The sequence below is a fragment of the Caretta caretta genome, chromosome 6 (genome assembly GCF_965140235.1).
Source record: "Caretta caretta isolate rCarCar2 chromosome 6, rCarCar1.hap1, whole genome shotgun sequence".
Lineage (NCBI taxonomy): Eukaryota > Metazoa > Chordata > Testudines > Cheloniidae > Caretta > Caretta caretta.
Genome location: NC_134211.1, coordinates 16,155,824 through 16,182,679, shown reverse-complemented (window position 1 = coordinate 16,182,679; position 26,856 = coordinate 16,155,824). Strand labels below are relative to the sequence as shown.

Genomic DNA, 26,856 nt, shown 5'->3' with positions numbered 1-26,856 from the left:
ATCAGGCTGCCTGCAAACACTCTGGCTTAGAAAGAGCCCCAGACCCACTGCCTATGTGCAAATTACTGTCTCTGGCACATTACTAGGGCTTAAGCCACATTGGAGATCCAACATTTACCCTGAACAACTTAAATATTCCTTCCCCAAAGGGGAAGTGGGTGCCAAACACCAGCTGAGTAGTCTGGTTAGGTTTGTGGTGGAGGTTGAATTTTTCTATCAAATTTCAAGTAAATTGGACAAGAGATTCCTGGATTAGAACACTCTAAAAATAGAGATCTTCACCGTAGGTCAAAAAGTAATTTTTTTTTTTACCACTCTCCAGTCAGTGAAACAACAAAAAGAAGAAAGTTAAAACAATTCACTGGATTCCCCTAGGTGGGATCTAATGCACAGAACCAAAGTGATTATCATTGATTATTTGCAGTACAGTAGCCCCTGTAGGTCCCAGCCAGGATTAGGATCCCAGAGTGCAAGGCACCATATCTATACATTATAACAGACAGAGCTTCTAGAAAGATTATTATAGGCAGAGCTGGTAGCAATTCCTATTATTACGATTGCTGGAAACGTCCCTGTTTTCAGTTGCTTATAACTTTGCCAAATTTTAACCATTTGGACTGAAATTTTCCATGCTTGGTGTTTCCACCGGGCTGAATACTGTGAAAGTTGCCACTGAAATGGTTCAGCCTTTTCTGAGAACTAGGTTGTTCTGCCCATGTTAAAAACAATTCTTGCAACCTTTTCCCTGAGAGGCTCTAGCTCCCCCATGTTTTGGAGCAGGGACTTTAAATTTGGCAGGAGGGTGGTCCTTGGGAATAGCAAAATGTGCCTCCCTGTCACATGAAAATCCACATAAAATATGGCCAAGTTATAAGACCTTGAAAAAAATCTCAGTTTGCACGAGCTCTGTAGAGACTTGTTAGAACTTTGTAACGAAATTCTTTTTTTTTGTTTGAGTTTTTGTTGTTGCTGTTCATAATCTTGTCAATCACCCATGGTTCTCATCACACCCCCACTTCTGCATCAGAGCAGCTGTGGCTCCTCCTCTCCACTCCCTCTACCTTATTTCCCGTTTCTTGTTTTCCCTCACCCCTCGACAATTCCCACCTACTCTACCTACTCCATCACAATCTCCCCTCTCCTCCCACCAGCACAAATAAATATAGGTCCCCCAACTGTAACCTCCTCCTGACCTCTGACCATATCTGCCCTAACCTGGGCCTTCCCTCCATCCTCACCCTATCTACCTCCTACAGTCATCCCCTCCACCACCTTGGCCCCTCTGCTGCCATCCTGTCTAACCTCATGCCCACTCCTCTCCTTTCTCCTCCCCTTCTCTTGCTGACTCTGAAACACCCACTCCAACTCTAAAAAGATCACAGCCATCCACATCTTCATCTCTCCTTCCCTCCAGCTTCACACTCTAGCACTCCATAAGGTTTTGCACTGGAGTGTAAGTGTGATGAAGTTTGGGGTACATATTGCTTTTGGTAGCTGTTGGAGATGAAGATGAAAGCCAAATGGAGCACTGTAGTATGTTATTGACAGTGTGTAGGCAACAAGAAGGTGGAAAGGAGTGCACAAGTCTTTCCCCTTAACTTCTTATTTCTATGCTTTTAAGATTTTGGGTGAATGGGGAGTGGTCCTGCCACAGTCTTAAAATTCTGTCACTTTTATGGTGGGTCATTCAGCCATTTGTGAGCTACGAAAATCTAGGGCATGGGGAATCAACATTTAAAAAATAATGTATGTTTTACTACTTAAATTATGTAGGTGTTTTTGGAGCTCAGACAACACTCACCGACGTGGCTGCTTGCACGGTCTTGGCATATCTTCATCTTGAAAGGAACACTGTCTTAGACAAAGTGACTCCAGTTTACAGCAATGCTTTATACAGAATGAAAGAACAATTTCATCCATTTTGGTAAAGTTATGCTCAGTTAATATTAGCCGAGTGTAACGATTCATTGCACTCTGCACAATTTTTTTTTCTTGAATTTCATACAAACAGTGAAACGCCTCAAGATAGGAAGTCATCTTCTTACCAACATAACTGAACAATGACACAGTGGGTTTTTCTTCAACCCACTTTACTAAAGTTTCTTTAATTAGTGGTGAAATTTTACAGCTAAGCATTTTCTCCCTCTCCTCCTTTCTCTCATCATTTAAAAGACCAAACAGGAATCGCACAGTTAATGTGGAAGAATTCCCATTGTTTGTATCCCTTTTCAACAACATCTTGACATTTTTCAGAATAGTTTCTGAATCTTCCACTGTTGTTTCTTCTTTCTGCAACACACAAGATAAAGCTGCAAAAAATTCTTGAAAACTCAAGTGAATGAAGCTGTAGACATGTTCACAGTCAAGGTCTTTCTGAAACATGTTCTCATTCAGAAAGAGAGAGTCAGCTGTATGTAAGCCATGCTGCTTGATTTCATCTTCCTCAAAGAGTATTTTCTGCCTCCTTACTCCATCTGCAGCCAAGGAACAAAGTCCCTTCAAGTTCATTCGTATCTGTTGCTTTGAATTACTGCTGTGACCTTTCATCAGACTGGAGAGATAGAGCACGTAGACATCAGTGACTGTTCTTGAAGTTTGTGCAAGATCTTCACCTGCTTCCATCTGTTGTTTCAGAACAGTGCAGATGATCCAACACACAATGGGAATAAAGCACATGGTGAAGAGCATTTCACGGTCTTCTACAAAGTTATAGGCTTTTATTGCTTGTTCTTCATTCCTAAAGAACTTGTGAAAATATTCTTCTCTCGCATTTTCAGAAAACCCCAGAATCTCTGCATAACGTTCTGCACAGTGTCCATCTTCCAAACACTGCTTGAGTTTCTCCAGAGCTGTTGGCCTTGTAGTAATTATTAAGTAGGATTTGTGAAGCACTTTTTTTCTAAATAAACTGCTCAGTACAATTTCCACTGGCTGCTTCTCACAGGGATCAGAGGAGAAATTACTTTCTGACTGATTAAAGGAAAATCTCAGTTCATCAAAACCGTCAATTATGAACAGGAGTTTTTCTGGATTCATCAAAATCTCTTTAGTTGGTGCATTTTGATCTGCACAGTTCTTGAAGATCAAATCTTCAATACTTCCCTGCTCACTGACAAAGTTAAGTTCCCTACAATTTATGTAGAAAACATAATCAAACCTGCTCTGATACAGTTCTCCATTTGCCCAGTCCAACATGATCTTTATTGCGGTCAGTGTTTTTCCAATTCCTGCAGGTCCCAGCAACATGACAATTTGTGGTAATTGTCCATCTTCATCAAGTTCAAATAAATGGCCTATGGTGATGGAACTAGCGTAGTTAGATATGATTTCTTCATGTCTCCGTCCCGAGGCCACTATTTCATTTTCTCTCTGCTTTTTGTGACGATGTTCCTTTACAATGATCAGCTTTGTGTATCTGCTGTTTAGCTTCACATTCTCACCAAGACGAGCGTTCATGTCTTTTATTGCGCTGTATTTGTTTCGTATATGTTCTCTGTACTTCACCCTGTAAGCTGAGTTAGTGACATGAAGCATTAGATATTACTGTAATGCTACAATAACGCCATTTAAACAAGAATACTGTTTCAGTAAGTTTATAGTGCATGTTTCATCATAAGGTATCCTGATATAAATTAACTCTGGGCCCAGTCCTTACTCACATCAGTGGCCCCACTGAAATTAGTCATATGAGAAAAAAAGTGTAGGCTCAGGCCCTCTCTGCATTTATATATATAAGAATCACTTCATCAGTTACTGAAATGTCGCTATATCTAGGATGAAACCTGTCAGGTGTTTAACAGTGCACAATGGCACTCTGTAATAAAGTGATGGAGAATGACAGGTATAACTGAAACAGTAGTGGGAATTTAGGTGCAAAGAACAGAACTAAATATAACTTAAAATTTGTCCAGGGCTCAGAGGTTTAAAAAAGTCCCACAGCACTTTCAGTGACCCCAAATGTTGACCTCTCGTTATTTTGACTCGTTTAAAAGATGGCGTCCCTAGCAGGAGAGGGCCTTCCAGCATCATGCTGCTGCACGGGGTCAGTCCTGCCTGAGACAAGAGCTCCACCTCCTCACCAGCACCATGTTCTGTAGCCCCTGATTCTTTCCTGGAGATCTCCCCATGCATTTCCTCATCCCCCATCCAACCCTGCGTAACCGGTGTGATCTGACGAGACTGCGCTCTGAGGGGTTACTTATTATTTCTGCAAGTAAACCCAATGTCTGGCTGACCTAGCCTAATGCTGGTAATCGCTGGTAATTACGCAATGCAATTCCTTATTGAATGTCACATACCATTTGCTGATGTTTCAGGTGTTTGCTGAGGACCCAAAGCTGAAAGAGAAATTTCACATGAATGTTAGTGCAACAAAAATCACAGAGTATCACGCAGTTCAGGACATTGGGACAAGTCATTCATTCAGGGCTCTCTGCAGTAATAAGCTCCCTAGTAAACCCACGGTTGAGGCAGGCAAAGAGAATTTCTTTGGCGACACTGGTTCAATGACTTGTTCAAAACGGCCACCAGAAGCAATACTCTTTTTTTTAAAACCACTGGAGTAGCCACGTACAGTATATCTACACAGCAATGTAAGCCTGGGCTCAGTCTAACCCCCCTTGTGTCCATGCACCAATTGTGCTAACCTAGGCCTCAGATCTAGGGTCCCAGGACCTTGCAGGGCTGGAGGGTTTGAGCCCGTGTTAAGCTGGGACCTAGGATCCAAGCCCTATTGCTTTCCTGTGTGCACATAGCCCTGGCTTGCCTTGGGTCCTGGAAGCCCTCTGGGTGTATCCCAGAGATCCAGGTGGCAGAGGAGCAGCGCTGCAGGCAGCCAGCCCAGCAGCTGGAAGCTCCATTACTGCCTGGCCTAACATGATCCCTGCTCCTCTCCCAGTGGCAGCAGCTCCTGCTCTGGCTCCTCCTCGCTGCTGCACAGAGCTTCCCCGAACCAAGGGGCAAAGCTGCCAGGCAGGAGGCAGCTCCCAGCCACTGGGATGTTGGGAGTCTTCCCTCTCCTGGCCATGCTGAGCCGGGAGCCCTGCTGCTCCCCCCCCGTAGGGCAGCTGCCTGGTCCCTACTCCACTCTCTGGCCCTTGCCCCCAGCCCCTCTGGGGCTGCATGTGCAGGGCTGCCTGGGCTGCACGCACTGTCAGGGGACTGAGTGGGAGTCAGTCCCCCAAATTCCCCCACTGCCTCCCTCAGTGGTAGCAGCTCCAGCTCCTCCTTGCTGCATGGCAGTCGCTTGTTCCCACTGTGCTCTCTGGCCCTTGCTCTCGAGCCCCCTGGGGCTGCGTGTGCAGGGGTGCCCCAGCTGTGGCACGGTCAGGATGGTAAGTGGGAACCAGTCACAAACCTTCCCCGCAGCCTCCTTGTAACGGCCTGGCACTGACCTCTCACGAGTGCCCCTTCTGGTCGGGTGCATCTTCAGTCTTTAAATAGCTCCAGTCCTGGTATCAGGCCGTAGCCCCAGGGCTCCTCCCTGGCAGCAATAGATACATCCTCTGTGCGCCCTTCTGGCCCCAGCTCTTCAGCCAGGCCACTACGTAGTTCAGATCCCCTTCTTGAGAGTTATGGCTGTCCAATTATAGGACACTTTCCCAGTGGCCTATGGGGGGCATCCAAGTCCACCCATTACTCCAAGTCCCAGCCTAGCGACCCTAAGAATAGCTGCCACACGCCGCTGTGTCCCTTTAACTAAGCTGCTTTCAGTTCCTTAGGTCACTTTCCCACAGCCCCAGCTTTCACCAGTGCTTCACCCTTAGCTCAGGGCTCTTCTATGTTCAGGGCCAGCAGCCAGCCAGGAGCTCTCTCGCTCCCCCAGTCCCAGCTGGCACGGATCTGTCCATGGTGCTGCAGTTCCCTTTGGCCAGTCCTCTGGCTCCAGCAAGGAACTGCTGGTCTCTGGCTTTGCAGGTCCTTTTTAGATGGCCTTCCTGTGCCTTGATTGGCTGTGTCCCTTGAAGCCACTCTAGGCTGTTTGGGGGACTCCTCTACTACTCCTTTCCTGGGACAAGAGTGGCAGGATCCTGAGGCCTCCAGCAGGGGGCCTCTGGGCCTAGTGCACCCCATCACACTCCTATGGTGGTGGCGGCGGCGGCTTTGGCACCAGCTCTTCCTTGCCGCTGTGCAGAGCTTGCCAGGAACAAAGCTGAGAGGTGGGAGATGGCTCCCAGCTGCCAGGATGTTCGGCTTTATCCCTTCCCTGCAGGGCAGCCACTTGGTCCCACTCTACTCTCTGACCCTTGCTCCCAGGCCCCTCCTGCCCTCCCTGGGGCTGCATGTTTAGAGATGCCTGGGCAGTGTGCGCTGTGAGGGCAATGAGTGGGAGCAGCCCCAAAACCTCCCCACAAACTCCAGGGATCCTTTATCTCTGCCTCCCGGGGTGCGGTGGGGGCAGGGATAAGGGATCCTTGGGGGGAGCACACTTCACCCCAAGCCCTGGGGAAACACTGCAGCAGTCCGTAGCCGGCAGCAGCCAGCCTGGGGTGGGGGGGTGTTTTTCCTCTGATACCGTCATTTTATGTCAAACTTCAAAACAGACTAAAATAAATTAAAAAACCCAAACAAAAACAGCTTCATTGAATAGCCCATTTTTAAAAATTAAGAATTGCAAAGTTTCATTTAATAGTTTGGCTGCCCTGGAGACTGACATCATAATTATCCACAGAACAGGAGCACATGGGCATTTTCCTGCCAGTGTGACTCAGCCTAGAGGTGGAGAGCTCAGTTCTCAGATTAGATGGTAGTTCAGTATCAAGCCTTCACAAACTGCAGTCATTCTACTGAGACAGCTGCCAAAGGTGCTAATTATGCAGCTGATGTACTCATGTGTCCTTATGGGCACCTGAATCCCATCAACAGCACCATTACAGTTAACAGATAGGGTGGGCATTAGTTTTCCCTCACAATGGAACGTATTTGTAGGGCTAGAGTGCTGACTCTGGGATGGGGGGGCACCAGGCACACTGGGATAGGGTTACTTTGACTCAGGTCTGTGCACTGCAATGTGGGTGCCAGAGTCCTAGGTTCAAGCACAGGTCAGAAAATCCTTAACCTAGAGTTAAAATGTAGTGTAGGTGCTCAAACCCAGGGTTCCCTGACATGGGTCAGCTGATTCAAATCCCACGAACCCTAGGCTTACATTTCTATGTAGACATAGCCATAGTGTCTTTCTTAATGATATATGAGCACTGAGATCTGCTAATTAAAAGCCCTATATTAGAGCTGGGTATTATTACAAAAAACAAACAAACAATCTGAAAGGGTTGGAAGCAACCCACCAAAGAACAAAACAAAACAAAGTGGGGGTTTTCTTCTTAAAAAAAATTAGAAATTTCAATACTGCTGCATTTAGTCATCCCCAATTTTGGCAGGGGTCTCACTGCAAGCCCAGATAAGTGGTTTGGAAGCTCTCTCAGTCCTATAATTAAAGGGGCATTAGTTCTGAAGATATCTTTTCTTGCAACTGTATATCAGAAGCTTGAGTTGAACAAAAAACACTTTCAACACTCAAGCCTTCTTTATATGTAATAAAGCAGGACAGAATTTTTTTAAACAGACCTTTTTTCCCCACAGGTAAGCAGCTCAAGAGAGTAACATATTGATACTTCAGCCTTGACAAAAGCTAAAAACTATTTCTGAGTATAGCTCAAATGATGAGGTCCCAGCTGAGCTCGGGATTTATAGAGACAGAGTTCAAATCCTGCTACTAGCCCAAGTTTGGGGGTGGCATATTGTGGAATTTCTTTTTAAAAAACTAGCTCCCCCTTCCCTCCCACTGTTGTCACCCTCTCTGCTCTCATGGCGCACTAGTGTCTTCATCCCTCCCATCCTCTCCCTCCAATCTGAAGACAGGAAGTATCAACCTTATATTCTTTTTTAATTTAATTTTTAAGGCCAGGTTCAATGGCATACTCTGGCTGCCCTACTCCACACTCAGAGCACATGGTCCAGTCAGACTAGGTTAGCAAATGCTTTGCATCACCAGATTCACACAAAACTGTGCCAAAAGTTCCCTGCCTCTTTCACCTCCCTACATCCCCTGCATGCGTACTCCAAATCCCTCTTTCTTTCTGTCCTCCATAGTCACTCGCACACACTTGCTCCAGTTTCACCCTCCCTCCTGCACCCCACATTTCCCTTCTCTCTCTCTCACACACACACACACTCTCTCTCTCTCTCTCTCTCATTTCCCCCTCTTGTATCCTTCCACACACAGCTCTGTTTTCCCCTTACTCTCTCCTCTGTTGAGTAAATCTAGTGCAATAAGTAATATTTGAAAATAAATATTCTGGACTATTTTTTTCCTTTTTTCATAACTGAAAGTTTCTGCCAGCAGAGGCTGGTGCAGAACATTCTTCTCTACGGCTTTGTCTACACTTGAGGCATGAAAGTGCTGTCGTGGCAGTGCTGCCAAAAAACCCACTTTCCAATGAGGGGGAGACCAACACCCATATTTGTTAAACGCAGCCTGAGACTTCAGTCCCTCTGAGAACAATGGTAAATAGATGCCCTTCTCAAAATAGCCACCTGACTGTGGGCTTGGACTTCAGTCCTGATGGAGATGGCAGCCATTTTGAAAGACAGCAGTTCTTAGTGGACTTCTCAGTAGTAGAATATTAATAGTCGAGATTGCAAAGGTCTTACACTCAATTCAAAGGCATTTCTCTGTCCTTCTGTGTGTATGTAATGTGATAATTTTTGTACATGGCAGTGTGACAAAGTTCCTCCTCTACTTTGGTGGGTCTTGCACTTATTGGCGGATTTGCTCACCTTGGAGCTTCACAGCAGCCCTCAGTTTGGCCGTTTTCATGAACCAACAGTGCAAGTCAATGCCTCCTGTGTCTGACCAGGAGTTGGGAGGTTTGGGGGGAACCCGGGCCCGCCCTCTACTCTGGGTTCCAGCCCAGGGCCCTGTGGAATGCAGCTGTCTAGAGTGCCTCCTGGAACAGCTGTGCGACAGCTACAACTCCCTGGGCTACTTCCCCATGGCCTCCTCCCAACCCCTTCTTTATCCTCACCATAGGACCTTCCTCCTGGTGTCTGATAATGCTTATACTCCTCAGTCCTCCAACAGTATGCATTCTCACTCCCAGCTCCTCACACATGCACCACAAACTGAAGTGAGCTCCTTTTTAAACACAGGTGCCCTGATTAGCCTGCCTTAACTGATTCTAGCAGCTTCTTGATTGGCTGCAAGTGTTCTAATCAGCCTGTAGGTCTTAATTGTCTCCAGAAGGTTCCTGATTGTTCTGGAACCTTCCTTGTTACCTTACCCAGGGAAAAGGGACCTACTTAACCTGGGGCTAATATATCTGCCTTCTATTACTCTCCTGGAGCCATCTGGCCTGACCCTGTCACAGCAGCCAATCCCAAAATTTCAGAGAATGCTCATCGCATCAATGGCAGGAACCCTATTGATTTCTGGGGAAATTGGAAACCCAAGAAAGGGAAACACATGAAGTCCCTGCCATCTATTTAGCACAGCAACAGCTTGAAGAATCTCTGAAGTTGTCTCTAGAGCAAACAATCAGTTGATGGCACCCATTAATGCCTTCCAGCATAGCAACACCCTATTTCTTCTCTGCTCATGCTCCTCTCGCTAAGACTCCAAGAGCTTGCAGCAGAGGCATCTAAATCCCACAAGCAAGAACAGGCACAGGCCACTTGCAGGAAAATTTATATTCTAGAGTTTATTCTCACCACAATGATGAATGTTTCTGAATAGTCCAGTAAAATTCCTTTCAGTCTGTTTTGAGATGTATGGAATGATTTATAGAGGCAGTTTCCTGGGCCAGTAATGAGCCAGGACTACTCAGTCCCTCAGTGGGAGGGGACAGCCTGACACAGAGACAAAGGGACTAGTTTTAGCTTAAAGTTCGGGCTGTCTGAATTAGGAGCTGGGGGAGACACTGAGCAGCTCAGGAAGTCTCTGATTAACTCCCATTCCACACAAAGGGGGTCTTTGAACTGCTGTGGGATGCAGCGCACGGTCAGACAGTTCCAGCCCTGTGGAGACCCGTGTACAGGGAGGCACAGAACCAAACCGGTGCCGGCCAACTGAAGCCTCCACAGGACTCCAAACCAAGGTGCCAGGAGAGGGCACTGCCCCACCTAGGAGTGAAAATATCATAAGAGGTCCCCTTTCGTTTTCTTTAAACTGGTCAATGTTTGTGGTACTGCTACACTAATCTCTGGGTAAGGAGCCAGGGAGGGAGCTGGGGGTTGTGGTGCAGTAGTGAATGGCAGGAGGTGGGGAATGTATTGTATTATTCATGTTGCAGCATTTATTAGTTAACCGTAACCCTTTCCTTCCCTAGAGCCCTTTTTTCCCTGTCACCAACTGGACAGGACACCATTTGTTACGTTGTTATTTTGGATGTGGTGTTTCAGTTGTTGGGGTCTGTATTGTTGTATTTTGTTCCCTGTGTAGTGGGTTACACTTCTTGTCTTGGGGGAAGGCTACATGCAGTTTTGTGAGATTGGGTAAATACAGCAAGAAATAAAACAACAAAAGGGAATATACTGAAGTTGTCCTGTCAGTGGAGTAAGATTTAACCTGTATTGGATGTGTTGTTCTGTGGTTTTTAATACCCATATTTGAGTTTTTATTTATTTACTTTGGAGCTAATCTGTGGATATATCAGTAAGAATTACTGCAAGAAAAGAGGCCATCCAATCACACAGACACTATGAAACACCATACATTGATCTAAACTGATGCATTCCAGCACTCAGACTTTTGAATCTGTTATTAGTAGACCTGGCTGAAAATTTTACAATGGAACATTTTTCTGTAGGAAAATGTCAGTTTGTCAAAATTTAAACATTCTGTGGGAACATGTCCATTCTGGTGAATTTTTTGTTGAAAGAGCATTTTGATGAAACATCCTGTTTCAACATTTTTTTGTAACAGAACATTTTGATTTTTTTTGGGGAAATGACTTGTCTTTTCAAAATGTATTGCATTTCAGAGCATGCCTACTCTTACAATGCTGTGCCACTGTAGCACTTTAATGAAGTGCTCTCCCGTCAGCTTAGTTAATCCGCCTTCCGGAGAGGCAGTAGCTGTGTTGGCTACCACTGCCATAGTGCTGTGTACATGGGGGTTAGGTCAGCATGACCACGTTGCCCGGAGCGACGTAGTGACGTACCAATTTATGGCTATAGTGTAGACCAGACCTTATATTTATATTTAATAAAAAAATAGAAATGTCAAAATGAAAACATTTCACATTTTTTAAAATGAAGCATTTTTTGGAACATTTCAATTCTTGAAAAACTTCAAAAGTTTAAGTTTCTGTCTCAATTTGGGATGAAACAAAATTTCAAAATCTAAACATTTTTATGAGATAGATCCATTTTCCAACCAGTTTTAATAATTAGACTGTAGCTGTTCCTCCTGCACCCATTTCAGGGAATGTTCAAAAGGGGGAGAGATTCAGAAGTTGCAGGAACATTAGGTGTTCTTACCTTTCTGTCTTGCCTCCTTGAGTTTATCAGCAGAATCTCTGCAATTGATCTTTTCAAGGACCGATATAGCTACATTCACTGCACCTTGTTCCTTGTAGTATTTACACAAGAGGTCTACAAGTTTCAACCGATCATCAGCTTCCTGCAGCTGACCTTTGGGGATTGTTTTTTTTTCATAGTTAGCATTTGCTAAGCTGAATTTAAATCTTTCAAGATCTCCTTCCTTTTCCGCTGAGAGATTGTCCAGTGTATCTAGAAGGATTTCTTTCATATTTTTGTCTGTAGTCATCGCAGAATATTACCAATAATCTGAAAAATAAGTGGAGAATTAAAAGTCAATTATTTATGAATCTCATGGTGTTGTTGAGATGGTGATTCAGTACACATACATGTAACCCTGCTGCCCGTCTGAGTTGGCAGCAACAAGGGCCGGATTCAGCATCTAGGGGTTCCGTTTCAATAACGCAATGCAAAACCGGTTCGAGCCCCCACCCAGTGACCTGGGATAATTACATACTACCCCCCGGGTGCCTATAAGAGGCAATACTTCCCCTCTCAGAAGCACAGAGTCTGAGTGTAGCAAAATTGTTTTAATAAAGGAGGGAAACAATGCGGCATTATGTTGGGGAAACACCACCAACAGGATTCATAACACAAACCATGAGCAAAAGACCCACCCCCAAGTAAGTTTGGCAGTGTCCTTTTCCCCTTAGGGTCTTAAGTCCAGCAATGCAAAAAATCACCCAAAGTCCCAAAAGTCCAACACCCCTGTTAAGGTTTCTTCCCCACTCTGAACTCTAGGGTACAGGTGTGGGGACCCGCATGAAAGACCCCCTAAGCTTATTTCTACCAGCTTAGGTTAAAACTTCCCCAAGGCACAAAGTCTTTGCCCTTGGATTAGGTAAAACACTGCCATGACTAAGTGTTTTAGACAAAGAACAGGGAAAGGACCACTTGGAGTTCCTACTTCCCCAAAATATCCCCCCAAGTCCTTACACCCCCTTTCCTGGGGAAGCTTGAGAATAAACAAGATGAGCACAACCTCTTGGATTTTTAAGACCCAAAAAACCCAATCAGATTCTTAAAAGATAAGAGAACAACTTTGTAAAATCAGAATGGAAGATAATCTTACAGGCACTCAGAATTAAAACATAGAGAATCCCTCTAGGCAAAACCTTAAATTACAAAAAGACACAGAAACAGGAATTCACATTTCCTCCAGCACAGTGAATTTACAAGCCAAAAAACAAAGAAAACCTAACACATTTTTTAGCTAGATTACTTACTAACTTTACAGGAGTTGGAGAGCTTGCATCCTTGATCTCTTCCCAGCAACGGTATCACACAGACAGACAAACAAAAGCCTTCCCCCCCCCCGCCCCCGGCCCCGGCTCCACATTTGAAAGTATCTTGTCCCCTCATTGGTCATTTTGGGTCAGGTGCCAGCAAGGTTACCTTAGCTTCTTAACCCTTTACAGGTGAAAGGATTTTGCCTCTGGCCAGGAGGGATTTTATAGCACTGTATTCAGAAAGGTGGTTACTCTTCCCTTTATATTTATGACAACCCCAAAAGTCTCTTGAGTCCAGCAATGAAAAATCACTCAAAGTCCAACAACCCAAAAGTCTCTGTCCCTGATCAGTGCAGCCCCAGAGTTCAAAAGTTTATCTGCAGAGTTTACCTCCCAGCCTTGATGGAAAGAGGGGGGCAGTGGGGTGTTAAGGGGCACCTTACATGGTCCCATGAGCTGCTCCAGCCATCCTGCAAACTGCTCTGTTCCACTAGCCACTCCACAATATATCTTCACACACACCCCCACCACTGCTTAACACAGTACTCAGTGATTTCAGCTTGTAGTAGGGGAGCCTCGGTACTGTTGCACCATTTGCCCAAAGTGAATTCAGCTCTGCAGCCTGTAACTAGGCTCCTAATGAAATCAAAATTAGCTCTGATATTCCATGGTGGTGTTTCAGGGCCTCAAAGGAACCCATACCCTCAATTACAAATGCCTATCCCCAACCTCCCTCAATTCACTGCGTTTTGGAACCCATGCCCTTGTCTAGAGCGTGCTACTTAGTTGATGGCGAGTCCCTCTGTCATAAAACAGTTCCACTGTCCTTGATTCACATAATCAGGGTAACAACACTTTATTGTTCCTGCCCCAATAACAGAAAAACTGGGGATCCCACAGCAGCCAAAGTGACCATTTGGGCCAGCGGTCTATCATGCTAGGCAGGGTGGGTGTGTCCATGCAAACGAGATCAGCCCCTGAAGTCCTTTTCCACAACTCACCACAATTCACTACCAGATGTCAGGGTAGAGCGCATCCTGACTCTGCTTACATGCAGCTTTAGGTGTAGTAATATCCTAATTGGAAAAAGAATATCTGCACAGAGAAACAAAAATGTCCAACATCACAAGTTACACTGTAGCCAGTATTTCTCTCTCCTGAATGGCAGTGATTGCCATGTGATCAATTGTGTGACCACGTGAGAAATGACAGTGTGGTGTAGCATAACATACAGTTCTTAGTGGCATGAGTTTGTGATGGACTCACCATCCTAAGCTCACACTGCACCCAGGCATCAGCAATCAGTGGGTTTGAGGCTGGAGGACAACTTGGGTTATGTGTCAGTTAAACAAGGGTTATTTTGTTGTTAAACCATCGCACCACGCCTGGGGGAGATCGCCGTGAACTGCGCCATTCCCGGTACTGACAGCCAGTTGCGACCTGACGTGGTAGTCACCGATGAGGCCCAGAAAAAGATCATCCTCGTCGACATCACGGTCTCCTTCGAGAACAGGACCCCGGCCTTCCAAGAAGCCCGAGCTCGTAAGATGGAAAAATACGCCCCCCTGGCTGACACCCTGAGAGGGAAGGGCTACAAGGTGCAGATGGATGCCCTGATCGTCGGAGCCCTGGGCGCTTGGGACCCCTGCAACGAGCGTGTGCTGCGGACCTGTGGGATCAGTCGACGCTACATACGGCTCATGCAGCACCTCATGGTCTCGGACACCATCCGATGGCCCAGGGACATCTACATCGAACACATCACCGGCCACTGACAGTACCAGGAGCTGTGAGCCGGTACGTCATCGTGAACCAACTATGGGAAAGGGACTGAGAGACTTTTTCCATTGGACCATATGAACTGGAACCATAAATCCACTGAACATTAAATCTCACCAAATGAGGGTAGATCCGTCCACATCACCGTATCCGCTCATTGTACTCCACACCTGAACATAGCCATTATATGGACAACATACCCCCATAGCTCAATGTCTGTACTTTGACCCGTTAAACTTTTACCCCCAATTGGGGAGATTGTAGATTATGTATTCCTTATGCCACCCGCTCTTAAACTGAATTTCGCACCACTTGATAATCTGTACCTTATTCTCTGATAACCAGAAACTTCAATGCCTAAACTCTGTACCGTTTTCTTTTTTACTTCAACATTATCTTAATAAAATTATTGTGTTACTGCTGGGATTATAGGGTGATTTTTCTCACAGGGCTCTGTTAATGGTCCCTCTTACTAATTGTGGTTTTGTTCCTGCCCAGAAAAAGGAACTGGTATATATCTGAGTTCAGCATTTATTTTGGCATAGATTCCTGCCTCCCTGAAGGCTGTGGAAGGGAACCAAGAGGTTGAGGCCTAATGGGAGGCAAATGGGAGTTTCCACCCCAACAGCCCTAAGCTGCTGCGTTCTTTCTGCTCCCCCTGCTCCTACGAGAATGGCTTCCAGTTACTGCAGGGAGGGGCTGGGAGTGGAGAGAGCTCTTCCTAAGCAGCTCTGATTGGCTGACTGCTCCACTTGTTGGCCTTCTGGGGCAGAGCAACCAATCACAGGGGGATTTCCCCATGGCAGAACTCAAATTAATTGTAGAGATGGAGTTTCTCCTGTCATCACCAGACAGGCTTCAGCCCCAACCGAAATCCCTGTGACTCACAAAAAAATTGCAAGAGCTGTCAATACTGAGTATGGGGTAGGCTGCTGAAGGTCTGGTAATTTCCCTGACAGATGCAGCAGGCAGGACGAGATCAGGGCAATCCAGGGAAGTAGACACACCATGACATTTACCCTTCCTGCCTTGTTCCCAACCCTGGACCGTGGCTCTATCCATATCCTGTGGCCCTGACTTCCCAGGGCTATCCACACTAGTGTTATCTGCTGAAAGGGGCTGTCACCCATCCTCCTTGGCAGGCTGGGGCTTCCCTCCTCATGACAAGCAGAGGTATCAGCAGGGGACCCTGCTTTCCCTTGGAAGCTGCTCAGGGATCCCCTCTCCCCCTCAGAAAAGCAAAAGCAGCTTCAGAGGAACCCTCCAGTACTTCCCTCAGCTGGCAGGGTATATCCGGTTGGCTGGGGTATCTGGCCCCACCACAGGCTTCTCTTCCTGCCACATTGCAAGTGATTAGTGTACAAATCACTCCTCATACAAATCCAGCATATGAGAGCCCAGCACATTTTTAATTTTCAGTGCTTACCCATTTCCAGTACTGAGGCCCCAAGCTCTGGTTTCAGGCTAGTATAAAGCATCTTATAGCGGTGAACAGCAGAGAGGCTAACAGAGGGAGTTTGCCTGGGATCTGTCTGACAGGAGGTACGCTAAGGGCTGCATTAGGGAGGCTGTGTTGGTGAGTGTCTGTTGTGGGGACAGTTTGACTGTGTGCTTGATTGGTTGTTTGAAAAGTATGAATTGGGAGTGCTTTGTTCCAGGTGAGCCTTGAGGGGGCCTGACTGTTATAAAAAGCCAGTGAGCAGCAAACAGCAGAGAGGCTAACAGAGGAAGTTCACCCGGGGAGAGCCCACTGAGGCTTACATCTTGCCGGCTTCTCTGAGTAGTTACTACAACTCCTGAAGAAGCTCGTAGAAGGAAGGTAATTTGGATGGGGAGTGTTCAGCTGTTGTGACCTGCACTGGCTGTGCCATGTTTGTCTTTCTTCCACAGGACAGAACCGACTTTGTCTGTACAAAGTGCAAGCTGGTCTCTATATTGGAAGAGAAGGTTCAAGGTCTGGAGAAACAAGTATCGACCCTGCGTTGCATAAGAGAAACTGAAGATTTCCTGGACAGACGTCAGGATATGCTTCTACTGGCACAATGTTCTGAAGATTGAGAGCAGGCTGCGCAGTGGGGACAAGAGGACAGTGAAGAAATTTGGCAGCATGTCACCTCCAGAAGAAGAAAGGGGAGCGTCCATGTACCAGCAACGCAGATACAGGTAAGTAACCGTTTTCATGTTCTCTCCACAGGTACTAATGTTGAGAGTGGACTAGATGATACATCTGAGGGAAGGGAACAGAACGAGACTCTGGGGAGGGATGGGGGTTCCACGAAATGAGAGCGAAAGGGGAGGGCTCCTGCCTCATACTAAGAAAGCACAACAAACGGCAAGTTATCTCAAGTGCCTATACACAAATGCATGAAGCCTGGGAAACAAGCAGGGAGAACTGGAAGTCCTGGCACGGTCAAGGAATTATGATGTGATTGGAATAACAGAGACTTGGTGGGATAACTCACATGACTGGAGTATTGTCATGGATGGATATAAACTGTTCAGGAAGGGCAGAAAAGGTGAGGGAGTTGCATTGTATGTAAGAGAGCAGTATGACTGCTCAGAGCTCCAGTATGAAACTGCAGAAAAACCTGAGTGTCTCTGGATTAAGTTTAGAAGCGTTAGCAACAAGGTTGATGTCGTGGTGGGAGTCTGCTATAGACCACTGGATCAGGGGGATGAGGTGGACAAGGCTTTCTTCCGGCAACTCACGGAAGTTACTAGATCACAGGCCCTGGTTCTCATGGGAGACTTCAATCACTCTGATATCTGCTGGAACAGCAATTCAGCAGTGCACAGACAATCCAGGAAGTTTTTGGAGAGTGTAGGGGACAATTTCCTGCTGCAAGTGCTGGAGGAACCAACTAGGGACAGAGCTCTTCTTGACCTGCTGCTCACAAACTGGGAAGAATTAGTAGGGGAAGCAAAAGTGGATGGAAACCTGGGAGGCAGTGACCATGAGATGGTCGAGTTCAGAATCTTGACACAGGGAAGAAAGGAGAGCAGCAGAATGCGGACCCTGGACTTCAGAAAAGCAGACTTTGACAACCTCAGGGAACTCATGGGCAGGATCCCCTGGGAGAATAACATGAGATGGAAAGGAGTCTAGGAGAGCTGGCTGTATTTTAAAGAATCCTTATTGAGGTTACAGGGACAAACCGTCCCAATGCATAGAAAGAATAGTAAATATGGCAGGCGACCAGCTTGGCTTAACAGTGAAATCCTTGCTGATCTTAAACACAAAAAAGAAGCTTACAAGAAGTGGAAGATTGGACAAATGACCATGGAAGAGTATAAAAATATTACTCGGGGATGCAGGAGTGAAATCAGGAAGGCGAAATCACACCTGGAGTTGCAGCTAGCAAGCGATGTTAAGAGTAAGAAGAAAGGTTTCTTCAGGTATTTTAGCAACAAGAAGAAGGTCAAGGAAAGTGTGGGCCCCTCACTGAATGAGGGAGACAACCTAGTGACAGAGGATGTGGAAAAAGCTAATGTACTCAATGCTTTTTTTGCCTCTGTCTTCACAAACAAGGTCAGCTCCCAGACTGCTGCATTGGGCAGCACAGCATGGGGAGGAGGTGACAGCCCTCTGTGGAGAAAGAAGTGGTTCAGGACTATTTAGAAAAGCTGGATGAGCACAAGTCCATGGGGCCGGATGCGCTGCATCCGAGAGTGCTAAAGGAGTTGGCAGATGTGATTGCAGAGTCATTGGCCATTATCTTTGAAAACTCATGGCAATCGGGGGAGGTCCCGGATGACTGGAAAAAGGCTAATGTAGTGCCCATCTTTAAAAAAAGGGAAGGAGGAGGATCCTGGAAACTACAGGCCAGTCAGCCTCACCTCAGTCCCTGGAAAAATCATGGAGCAGATTCTCAAGGAATCAATTCTGAGCTCTTAGAGGAGAGGAAAGTGATCAGGAACAGTCAGCATGGATTCACCAAGGGAAAGTCATGCCTGACTAATCTAATTGCCTTCTATGATGAGATAACTGGCTCTGTGCATGAGGGGAAAGCAGTGGACGTGTTGTTCCTTGACTTTAGCAAAGCTTTTGACATGGTCTCCCACAGTATTCTTGCCAGTAAGTTAAAGAAGTATGGGATGGATGAATGGACTATAAGGTGGATAGAAAGCTGGCTAGATTGTCGGGCTCAACAGGTAGTGATCAATGGCTCCATGTCTAGTTGGCAGCCAGTATCAAGTGGAGTGCCCCAAGGGTTGGTCCTCGGGCCGGTTTTGTTCAATATCTTCATAAATGATCTGGAGGATGGTGCGGATTGCACCCTCAGCAAGTTTGCAGATGACACTAAACTGGGAGGAGAGGTAGATACGCTGGAGGATAGGGATAGGATACCGAGGGCCCTAGACAAATTAGAGGATTGGGCCAAAAGAAATCTGAGGTTCAACAAGGACAAGTGCAGAGTCCTGCACTTAGAACAGAAGAATCCCATGCATCACTACAGACTAGGGACCGAATGGCTAGGCAGCAGTTCTGCAGAAAAGGACCTAGGGGTTACAGTGGATGAGACGCTGGATATGAGTCAACAGTGTGCCGTTGTTTCCAAGAACGCCAATGGCATTTTGCGATGTATAAGTAGGGGCATTGCCAGCAGATCGAGGGACGTGATCATTCCCCTCTATTCGACATTGGTGCGGCCTCATCTGGAGTACTGTGTCCAGTTTTGGGCCCCGCACTACAAGAAGGATGTGGAAAAATTGGAAAGCATCCCGCAGAAGGCAACAAAAATGATTAGGGGACTGGAACACATGAATTATGAGGAGAGGCCGAGGGAACTGGGATTGTTTAATCTGTGGAAGAGAAGAATGAGGGGGGATTTGATAGCTGCTTTCAACTACTTGAAAGGGGGTTCCAAAGAGGATGGATCTAGACTGTTCTCAGTGGTAGCAGATGACAGAACAAGGAGTAATGGTCTCAAGTTGCAGTGGGGGAGATTTAGGTTGGATATTAGGAAAAACTTTCACTAGTAGGGTGGTGAAACACTGGAATGCGTTACCTAGGGAGGTGGTGGAATCTCCTTCCTTAGAAGTTTTTAAGGTCAGGCTTGACAAAGCCCTGGCTGGGATGATTTAGTTGGGGATTGGTCCTGCTTTGAGCAGGGGGTTGGACTAGATGACCTCCTGAGGTCCCTTCCAACCCTGATATTCTATGATCTTGCAAAGGTTCTATCCCTGCTGCCCATGCAGGATTAATTCTCTCTCCTTTGTTTTCACAAATGTTATGGAGAATGCAACAGATACCAGTGACAGAAGCAACACTGGCAGAAGTCCCTAGTCTGTAGTGATGCATGGGATTCTTCTGTCCTAAGTGCAGGACTCTGCACTTGTCCTTGTTGAACCTCAGATTTCTTTTGGCCCAATCCTCTAATTTGTCTAGGGCCCTCGGTATCCTATCCCTATCCTCCAGCGTATCTACCTCTCCTCCCAGCAAGGGAGGGTACTGAGCAGTCATTGTGAGTGAGCAGGCATCTCAACTGGCTTTCAGCCTTCCAAAGATACACTCCACCACCCTCCTACATCTGATGAGGGTGTAGTCACTATCTTCTGCCTGGCTGCCTTCTATTGGGATAAACTTTCATAAGAGGGTTACTCAGCTTGTGCAGTAACTGAGGCTCCTCGACATGCGTGTCCCCATGGGTGCTCCACTGTAAGTGTGACAGAGCCTTTGCATCTGAAGTCGGAGATCTTCAACAGCAGTGCCGGTCGGACTGCACATGTGCACCTCCCCTCCCCTGTGCTGTACGCGTGTTGTATATATAGCACTGTGAGGGTTGACTGCCCTCAGTTCCTTCTCTGCCGCAGAGCCCAAACGTTACGCTCCGAAGCAGAGGGGAGGAGGGCAGGTAGAGGAGTACCCATTGGGGGACACATCTCCAAGAACTTCAATTACTGTACAAGGTGAGTAAACCTTTCTTCTTTTTTGAGTGATGTCCACATGGGTGCTCCCCGGTAGGTGACTATAAAGCAGAGCCCCTAGCTGGAAACTTGGGGCTTTGGAGCAGGAGGACAGGACCTTACATCCGAGAATGGTGTCTGCTGTGGAATCCTGCAAGATGGGATAATGTTGGGCAAATGTATCAGAGGATGCCCAGGTGACAGCCCGGCATATATCTGTTATGGGAACATTACTGAGGAATGCAATGGCGGTTGAGAGCGCTTCTGTAGAGTGTCTCCTCATAGATGCAGGTGGTTGCTTATTGTGAAGGTCATGAGACAGGCATATGCACTGTGAAATCCACTTAGAGAGGCAATGCTTAGCTATAGCGGAGCCTTTAGAACATTTGGCGACAGATATGAACAGGTGTGGTGATTTTTCTGAATGGTTTGGTTCTATCCAAGTAGAAGGATAATGCGCATCTCAGACCTAACTATTGTGTGGTTTATATATATATAGTATAGAACTGTAGCTGGGGGAGGGGAAGAAGAAAACTGTTGGTGTATAGAGATAAGCCCAACTGGTGTGAAGGGCGTTGGAATATGCTTGCTTGGAACTAACCCCAATAAATATCACATTTCCTGCACCTCGGACTTCTGCTTTCTGTCTGCGTAACAAGAATCAGGGGAGAGGGTGAAGGGGAAACCATCTAACACAGGCATATACACACAGATGAGCTATCATCTATGTTTTAGGGTTAACAAAGTTGTAGAGATATTTGTTAATTCAAAATGTCTTTCAGGGCAAACCCAGAGATCAAGGGATCTCTGCTTCAGTCTTAATATCTCTGATCCTGTCAGAGTCCAAAAAGCAAAGAGACCTTGCTTTTTCTTTGTGTGGCATTTTTACACCTTTGCTCCTCAGAAATCAAGCTGATAGCAACAGTTCACAGGCAGGTCTCTTCTTCCTGGTGGGCGAGGGGAAGGAGGAATTCATTTTAAACTCTTTGATCTTTCATCTCACACAATGACCCATTATTTGCATTACACAAGGCCTTTTCCTTGTTTGGTGAGTTACATAGTCACAGAAGTTTCTGATGCAAATGTTTTCTAAGGCTTTATGACATGGGGTATAGCTGAGCAAGAATAATCCATGCAACATCCTACTAGTTTTCAGGTAGTATAAATGCTAAACACATTCATATAATCTTCAGATCTGTTTTTACAATACTAACACGCATGACAGCTGGACTGGTTTCCAGATATGAATTTGTCGTGCTCAGCTGACGCTTACAGCCTTAGTGCGAGCTGGCATCTGGTCTACCAGCATCACACCACAATCTTAGCCAAACTGAGAGCTGCTGTTTCTTTATGGAATTTTGGAAAGGAAAGAAAGTGGAGATGAAGAGCTCTCTAAATTCCTTGAAAATAAAAGTGTACCAAGCCACACTACTGCTGTATGAGACTCATGGCAACACTGAAGACAGTTTCAACTAATTGTAGTATATTTTCAGTAATCCCTTGAGGTCAAGGATGATCTTTCACTCGTTTTATTTTTCATAGGTCCTCAGGTGACTGAGGAGTCCGATTGTCGAGACACAAGCTCATTGGCAGACATTGCAGGTGGAAGACAGGGTTGGGCCATGATTGCTGCATGACAGTTGTCTTTCCTTTCTTTTCTGGCATTTTGCTTTGGCCAGGCTAAGGTTTTCCTCAAAAGTGAACGTTCCCTCTCTGACAAGTCATCCCTATCCTGGGCTGCTGTCTCTCAGTGTGAGGTGTCAATGCCGCATCTCTTGATGTTTATCTTGAGGGTGTCTTTAAAGCGTTTCTTTTCGCCTCCCCTTTTCCTTTCTTCTTTGGTAAGTTGGCTGTACAGCAGTTGTTTTGGTAAGCATACATGAGGTACGCGCACACAGTGCTTGCTCCACCTCAGCTGGTGCTGGATAATCAGGGCCTCAACGCTGAAGATATTAGCTTCTGTGAGGACACTGGCATTAGTGCAATGATCCTTCCACTTTATATTGAGGATCTTCCAAAGAAAGTGCTGGTGCTGACGTTCCAGGTTTTTCACAGCCATAGAGGAGGGTCGGGATTACCCCCACTTTATAAACTAAAAGTCTAGCATGTGTTCTGATGTCGTTGTTGTTGATCACCTGATGAGACAGTCTGCCAAAGGCAAGGCTGGCGCAGCAGATTCTGTGCTGAATCTTGACATCTATGTTTGCCCTCTGCGAGAGATGGCTTCCAAGGTAGGCAAAGTAATCTGCACTTTCCAGTTCTTCTTTGTTAATGTAGATCTTCCTTGCTGGGTCTGATGATTGACCGGGGACTGGCTGGTGGAGAACTTTTGTTTTGCTGATGTTCAGAGTTAGTCCTAGGCTTTTGTAAGCTTCAGAGAAGTAATTAAGGGCTGTTTGTAAATCCTCCTTTGAGTGAGCGACTACAGCACAGTCATCTGCGTACTGGAGTTCGGTTATTGTTGCTGATGTTACTTAGTTCTGGCACGGAGACAAGAGAAGCTGAAGAGGTTGCTGTCAGTCTGATATTGTATGCCAATGCCCTGTGGTAGACAGTCTTGTATTAGTATTTTCATAGCTGCTAAGAAAATGGAGAAAAGGGTGGGTGTCAGTACGCAGCCTTGTTTTATACCAGTTTGGTGATGAAGGGCTCAGAGGTAGAGCCACGGCACAGGATAGAGGCAGTCATCTGATCATGGAGGAGTCTAATAATGGTGATAAATTTGCTTGGGCAGCCAAACTTTGACATGATTTTCCACAGAGACTTACAGTTGACAGAGGTGAAGGCTTTGATCAGATCAATAAAGGCCATACACAGCTCCTGGTGTTGTTCTTGACATTTTTCCTGGATCTGCCTGACTGCGAAAATCATGTCAGTGATGCCTCGCGATGGTCTGAAGCCACACTGGGACTCTGGAAGTACTTCCTCTGCAAGGGGGAGCAGGCGATTCAGTAAGATTCTAGCAAGAATCTTCCCAGCGATAGAGAGGAGGGCAATAGTTGCCACAGTCAACTCAGTCCTGTCTCCCTTTTTGAAAACAGTGATGATGTCAGCATTACGTAAATCAGCTGTGATTTCTTCAGTGCGCCAGATGTTAAGAAGCAGCAAATTAAGCTTGTTAGTCAATGTTTCTCCCCCCACATTCAGTACTTCAGAAGATATGCCATCATGACCTGGTGCTTTATTGTCCTTCATTTGTTTAATTTCTTTGCAGATCTCGTCAGGTGTCAGTGGGTTGGCAAGAGTTTCCCAGATTGGGTGCTGAGGAATGGAGTCCATGGTGTCGTCAGTCATCAGTCAGTCTTTTCTCGATTGAGAAGCTTTTGGTAGTGTTCTTTCCAGTGCTCTTTGATGGATTCATTATCTTTAAGAAGGGTACTATCATCTTTGGATCTCAGAGGAGAGAGGCCACATGAGCATGGTCCATACAAGGTCTTTGTCTCTCAAAAAAAGCTCCACATACCATGTCTGTCAGCAAATGTTTGGATTTCTTTTGCTTTGTCCTCCCACCATTTGTTTTTGATTTCTTGGATCCTCCTTTGAACTTCAGCTTTGAGCTGATGGAAAGAGCTCTGCTTCTGACTTGATAGGGGTTGGTTTTTTGCCAGTTCAAAAGGGCTGTAATCTCAATGTTGTTGTTGTCAAACCAGTCCTGATGGTGGCGAATAGCAAGGCCAGCAGATTTCATGCAAGCCTTGTGGATGGTCTGTTTTATGGTTTCCCAGTCTTCTTTGACATTTGTTTTGTCATTTCCAGGTATGCATATGGCCAATTTTTCACTGAGGAGTATTTGAAAGTTCTCTTGGTGCAATGAGGATTGAAGTCTTTGGATATTGTATTGCCTTCTGTGTGATTTGGATTGCTTTCAATGTTTCAGTGCAATCCTGATGGATATGACTGACTTTACCAGGTGGCAGTCAGTCCAGCAATATCATTGGCTCTTCTCATGACATGGGTGATTTGGACATCTCTTAGCTCCTGTGTTCTGACAATGACATAGTCTAGGAGGTGCCACTGTTTTGAGCAGGGATGTTGCCACATCATTTTGCACTTGTTTTGTTGGAAGATTGTTTGTGATCACAAGGTAGTATTCTGCACATTTGCTGAGTAGAAGGATGCCATTGGAATTGGTCTTTCCCACTCCTTCCTTCCCAATGGTACTACTCCATATATTGGAATCTCAGCCAACTCTTGTGTTAAAGTCTCCTAAAAGGATTATCTTATCTGTTTTTGGAATGGATGAAAAATTGCATCAAGGTCAGTGTAGAAGGATTCTTTCTGTTCTTCTTCAGCATCAAGTGTTGGTGCATATGCACTGATGATAGTGGCAAATAACTTGACCATTTGGTTGCAGAGGGTCGTAAGGGGCTCGTTGATGCCGATGGGGAGCTCAGTCATGCGGTTGACTAGAAGGTTCTTGATTACAAAGCCAACAACGTGTATTTGCCTAACGCTTGCTGGTTTTCCTTTCCAAAAGAAAATGTAACCACCGCTCTCTTGCCTCAAGTGACCTTCATCTGCATGTCTTGTTTAACTGAGAACAGCATTGTCTATGTTGTACCTTGAGAGTTCTCAGGCAACAATTGCTGTTCTGCATTCTCCAGGCGGCATTGCTCTTAGGGTTTTAAATATACATAAGCTTCTCCACCACGTCAGGGTGGCAGCCCAAGGAGAAGAATTGTAGTATATAGGAGTAGAGTAATTCCCCTGTGATAAGGCTTCATGGGAATATGCTTATGAATGTATATATGACATAACTAGTATAGCATAAACTGTATGTATGCTACATATGCCATATAACATATCTCTGTAAAAGTTATGATCTACTGAATCTATTAATCCTATTTGTATGCATGTATCATTTTTGTATTCGAAGTTATGAATATTGGCTGTATACTGGCTTGATTTTTAAATAGCCTTTGTAAAGCTTTTGGTCAGCTTCTTGAGAAAGGAATGTGCAAATTAAGTGCCCAATCAAGAAGCACTTAAGGGACAATGAATCTTGGAAGGTTCCAATCCACATAAGAAGCCTACATGAGGACGTTCAAGGTAGCAGGTAAGCAAAGGCTGCTGCCTGTAAAAACTGAGTCATGAATGGACATCTGACCTGCCCATGTGACTCCAAAACTCCATCTTGGAGCTGGACTTTCATAGGAGAGAGGAGGGGGTCTCCACCCACAAGATAAAGTCTATTTAAACCCCTGGGAGACCCTGTCATTTTGTCTTCACCTGGCTAAAGAGATTCCTGAAAGAAATTGGAACAAAGGACAGTAACTACAGGGGGCGTGAGTGATTGCTGGACCCAGACTAGAAGGAGACTAGTCTGTAAAAGGAAGCTTACTGGGTGAGGTTTTTATCTGTATTCAGTTTTCTTAGACATAGACTTGCGTGTTCTATTTTATTTTGCTTGGTAATTCACTTTGTTCTGTCTGTTACTACTTGGAACCACTTAAATACTACTTTCTGTATTTAATAAAATCACTTTTTACTTACTAATTAACCCAGAGTATGTATTAATACCTGGGGGGGGGCAAACAGCTGTGCATATCTCTCTGTCAGTGTTACAGAGGGCAAACAATTTATGAGTTTACCCTGTATAAGCTTTATACAGGGTAAAATGGATTTATTTGGGGTTTGAAACGCATTGGGAGTTGGACATCTGAGTGTTAAAGATAGGAACACTTCTGTAAGCTGCTTTCAGGTAAGTCTGCAGCTTTGGTGCATGTGGTTCAGACCCTGGGTCTGTGTTTGGAGCAGACTGGCATGTGTGGCTCATCAAGACAGGGTGACGGAGTCCCAAGCTGGCAGAGAAAGCAGGGGCACTAGTAGTCTTGGCACATCATTTGGCTGTTCCCAAGGGGGTTTCTGCGGTCCAACCCATCTATCTAGAGTGAGCTGTCTAGCAGTGATCACTCTTCTGTTTTAGAAGCCATCAGAAACTAGTCAGAGGAGCAGTGTGTGTTAAACTAGGCCTTCTATGTCCGTATATAGTTAATAAACATGCTTATTCAGCAGCTATTGAAATGGATCTTTACAGGCCCATGGTTTGGCAGGCCTTTTCACCAGTACCAGTGAAAAGTCAAAATCCCTTATCTGCAATACAGAGCAGTTTATTTGAGAGAATTATACAAGTGGTATAGAGTTATACAAAACACTTCCCCCTAGTGAGCCTCTCTCCCACAAACATTCACCCTCAGTAACTATGCTGGCCTAACGCAGTATCCTGATCGGCAAACATGGCAGATAGCCACCAGCTTTACAGATGGCATCTGTTCTCTTAGTCACCTGGTTTGTCTCAGATTCCCTCATAGCAAGTCTTTAGCTGCCTTGAGACCTTCTGGTTTCAGGTCCTACTCGAGCCCACGAAGCAGAGTCTCGGCTACTCTGTCTAACAGCGTTATGGGCC

General features: G+C 45.7%; 1 protein-coding gene across 1 annotated transcript in view; it reads right to left on the bottom strand.

Annotated features, from left to right (window-relative positions):
- LOC125638533 (NACHT, LRR and PYD domains-containing protein 12) overlaps positions 1–26,856 on the bottom strand; it is a 196,417-nt gene that overhangs the window by 136,439 nt on the left and 33,122 nt on the right. The window contains exons 2-4 of the mRNA XM_048854425.2: positions 11,476–11,784; positions 4,299–4,337; positions 1,802–3,512 (exon numbers count right to left, since the gene is read on the bottom strand). Of these exons, the coding sequence (XP_048710382.2) occupies positions 1,802–3,512; positions 4,299–4,337; positions 11,476–11,764 (2,039 nt within the window). The 5' untranslated portion in view covers positions 11,765–11,784. The remainder of the gene's footprint in view (positions 1–1,801; positions 3,513–4,298; positions 4,338–11,475; positions 11,785–26,856) is intronic.